Raw genomic sequence first — 3,112 nt, 5'->3', positions numbered from 1 at the left:
AGTCTTACAAATCTTTTTTAAGTTGAGATTTTTATCACCTACTTGCCTTCCACCATGAGGCAAGCTCACCTCAGTGGGTTTCAGTTTCCACATCTGTCAAGGATTAAATGAATAACTGGATGTAAAGTTCCTTGCGGAGTATCTGGCACATAGCATATGCTCAGTAAGTACTGGTTTTCTCTCACTGTATTCTTTTCTTCACATGCATCCAGACAACCCATGAGGTCAGTGGCCACTGGGTATGGCAAAGAATGTGATCTTATCACACAGCCTGTTTTCCATAAATACTAAAACTTAGGTTCCCACATCCAGAATGGCTCTGGCCTTGCCCTGCACAGAATCCTGCTTTTATTGAAGCCTGTTTTCTTCTCCCTTGTCTTTCTGTTCGTTTACATTAACTCAGTTCTCTTCTGGTTTTTCTGATCACCTCTATAAGGCTCGGTATGAAAAATGGCAATTGTAGTCAGGTGGGAGAGAAGAGAGATGAAAAAGTTCAGTCAGACAAGGATGCCAAGGAATCACAGTTCCGTAGGGGAGACAAGCATGAATAGACTAAGCTCTAAGACCAGAAAGGATGTAATCAATCCCACAGAGAAGTGGCCACTGACTCGCTGGGAACCACAGGAAGATCTGAGTTCCATACTGCCAGAGAAAATCCAGGCATGCTTCTTTGAGTGGTAATGTACATCATACATCTAGCCTCTCTGGCCTTCAGATACCTAAGGTTCCCAGGTATCCTTCCTCCTGCATTCCCATCAAAAGGACTCTGAGATCATGTTCTGGCCTTATTTTGTTAGAGGTTGGAGAAGAGGGAGAAAGGGAAAACAGTGGTATCTGTTTCTGGAATTCCTTTTCCAAAGGAGGGTGCCTTATAAGTCTGAAATATGCCTGCCAGGTGAAAAGGCCTTCTAGCTTCTCTATATTCATTCATTACGAGGAAATGAACCTGAAAGCGTTTGAAAAACACTGGAAAGATACAAGAATTAAAAAATATAATTGCTCTCACAGAGAAATGGTTGTGGATTAGCTTATAGGAACTGAGTATGTAATATGTGTAAGAAAAACTGTGAGTAAATGCAATACATAAGGGTAAACAAGTGCCTCTATGAATGAATAAGTTAACAGTGGGAAAGTAGGAGTCTGCAAACATGTAGGTGGAAGTGTTATGTGAGCATACAAATCTGTGTGTACACTTGAGTGTTATGCATATAGAAATGCTGCAAATATGTCAATGTGAACAGAAAATAAGTATGAGCATGACCGGGCAAGTGCATTTTAAAAGTATAAAGGTAAAGAGAAAGTGTTGAATATATTTTTACAATAAGAGTAAGACTGTGAGAGAGAGAGAGAGAGATGTGGGTGAGTGTTTTGTAAGAGCATGAACAGGATCCAGTGTGAGGTTGTGAAGGTACATGAATGTGTCTATGTGAATAGAATGTCAGTGTACTTATAGAATATTTAGGGGAGAACTCATGTTTTCCAAAAACCAGGAATAGCTTTGTGCCTTGGAAGAAACATGATTTCTTTGTTGCTTTTTTGCAGCAACTCTGCCAATGAAAGGCTGATCTCCAGAGGCAGTCAATTTCTTCCACTCCCTCTGCCCCATCCTTCCCTGACCAAACACATATAATTCACACTAGCTCTAGGGAAGGCTCTCATTAATCAGTTGCATATCTGAATTAATCAACATTTTCAAGGATATATTTAAATTTTTCTAAGATAATATAACTCCTGGTGTTCTTTTATAATAACTATCTATGAATTGTAACGTACACAATTCCATTCAATGATGCTTCTAAATACATTAACATTCTGAAACTTAGAGTTTAAATATTTTCCTTGTAACTAATTGATAATTTTTAAGTATTTGTCAATGTCTTTGTTTTTCCATAAAAAAGAGGGGGAAAGCAGCCTAGCCTGCAGTCTGGTGATCATAAAATAAAAAGAAATGAAGTTTGTCTGCGTTTTCCCCACATCAGTGATTTCATGAATACATCAGTTTCCAAATGTATAGACATTATCTGCAGTGTCTCTTACCCCCTGGTTTCTTGTCCTTCAGTAAGTGAAACTCTCAGAAGTCTCGGAGTCAGAAGGTCTGACCCTGAAAACTTTCCTGGCTTCTTCCTACCATGGGATTGTTCAATGCCACTCACCCTGCTTCCTTCCTCCTGACTGGTATCCCTGGTCTTGAGAACTTTCACTCCTGGTTGGCTGGGCCCCTCTGTGTGATGTATGCTGTGGCCCTTGGGGGCAACACAGTGATCCTGCAGGCTGTGCGAGTAGAGTCCAGCCTCCACGAGCCCATGTACTACCTCCTATCGATGCTGTCCTTCAGTGATGTGGCCATGTCCATGGCCACACTGCCTACTGTGCTCAGGACCTTCTGCTTCAATGCCCGCAGCATTGTTTTTGATGCCTGCCTAATACAGATGTTTCTCATTCATTCCTTCTCCATGATGGAGTCGGGTATTCTGCTGGCCATGAGCTTTGACCGCTATGTGGCCATTTGTGATCCCTTGCACTATGCCACTGTGCTCACCAATGGAGTCATTGCTGGAATGGGTGTAGCAGTGACTGCTCGGAGCTTCATCACCCTCTTTCCTCTCCCCTTCCTCATCAAGAGGCTGCCTATCTGCAGATCCAATGTTCTTTCCCACTCCTACTGCCTGCACCCAGACATGATGAAGCTGGCCTGTGCTGATATCACTATCAACAGCATCTATGGACTCTTTGTTCTTATATCCACCTTTGGCATGGATCTGTGTTTTATCTTCCTCTCCTACGTGCTCATTCTGCGCTCCGTGATGGCCATTGCTTCGCATGAGGAACGCCTCAAAGCCCTCAACACGTGTGTGTCACATATCCTAGCTGTACTTGCATTTTACACACCAATGATTGGGGTCTCCACAGTGCACCGCTTTGGGAAGCATGTCCCACGCTACATACATGTCCTCATGTCCAACGTCTACCTTTTTGTCCCACCTGTGCTCAACCCTCTCATTTACAGCGCCAGGACGAAGGAGATCCGCCGAGCCATTGTCCGCATGTTTCGCCGCGTTAAAATGTGACTTTCACATTTGGCTTTAAATCTGATGTTATTGTAGACATAGGC

At 42.8% G+C, this 3,112-nt stretch overlaps 1 protein-coding gene across 1 annotated transcript; it reads left to right on the top strand.

The window, feature by feature from the left end:
* Positions 1-2,054: 2,054 nt before the first annotated feature.
* LOC117030862 (olfactory receptor 51I2) lies at positions 2,055-3,112 on the top strand. Its single transcript, XM_033121106.1, has one exon. The coding sequence runs from the start codon at positions 2,130-2,132 to the stop codon at positions 3,066-3,068; it is 939 nt and encodes a 312-aa protein (XP_032976997.1). The 5' UTR covers positions 2,055-2,129; the 3' UTR covers positions 3,069-3,112.

Source organism: Rhinolophus ferrumequinum, chromosome 11 (genome assembly GCF_004115265.2).
Source record: "Rhinolophus ferrumequinum isolate MPI-CBG mRhiFer1 chromosome 11, mRhiFer1_v1.p, whole genome shotgun sequence".
NCBI classification, from domain to species: domain Eukaryota; kingdom Metazoa; phylum Chordata; class Mammalia; order Chiroptera; family Rhinolophidae; genus Rhinolophus; species Rhinolophus ferrumequinum.
Note: the sequence above shows the minus strand (reverse complement) of the source record. Positions and strands in the feature narration are given on the sequence as shown.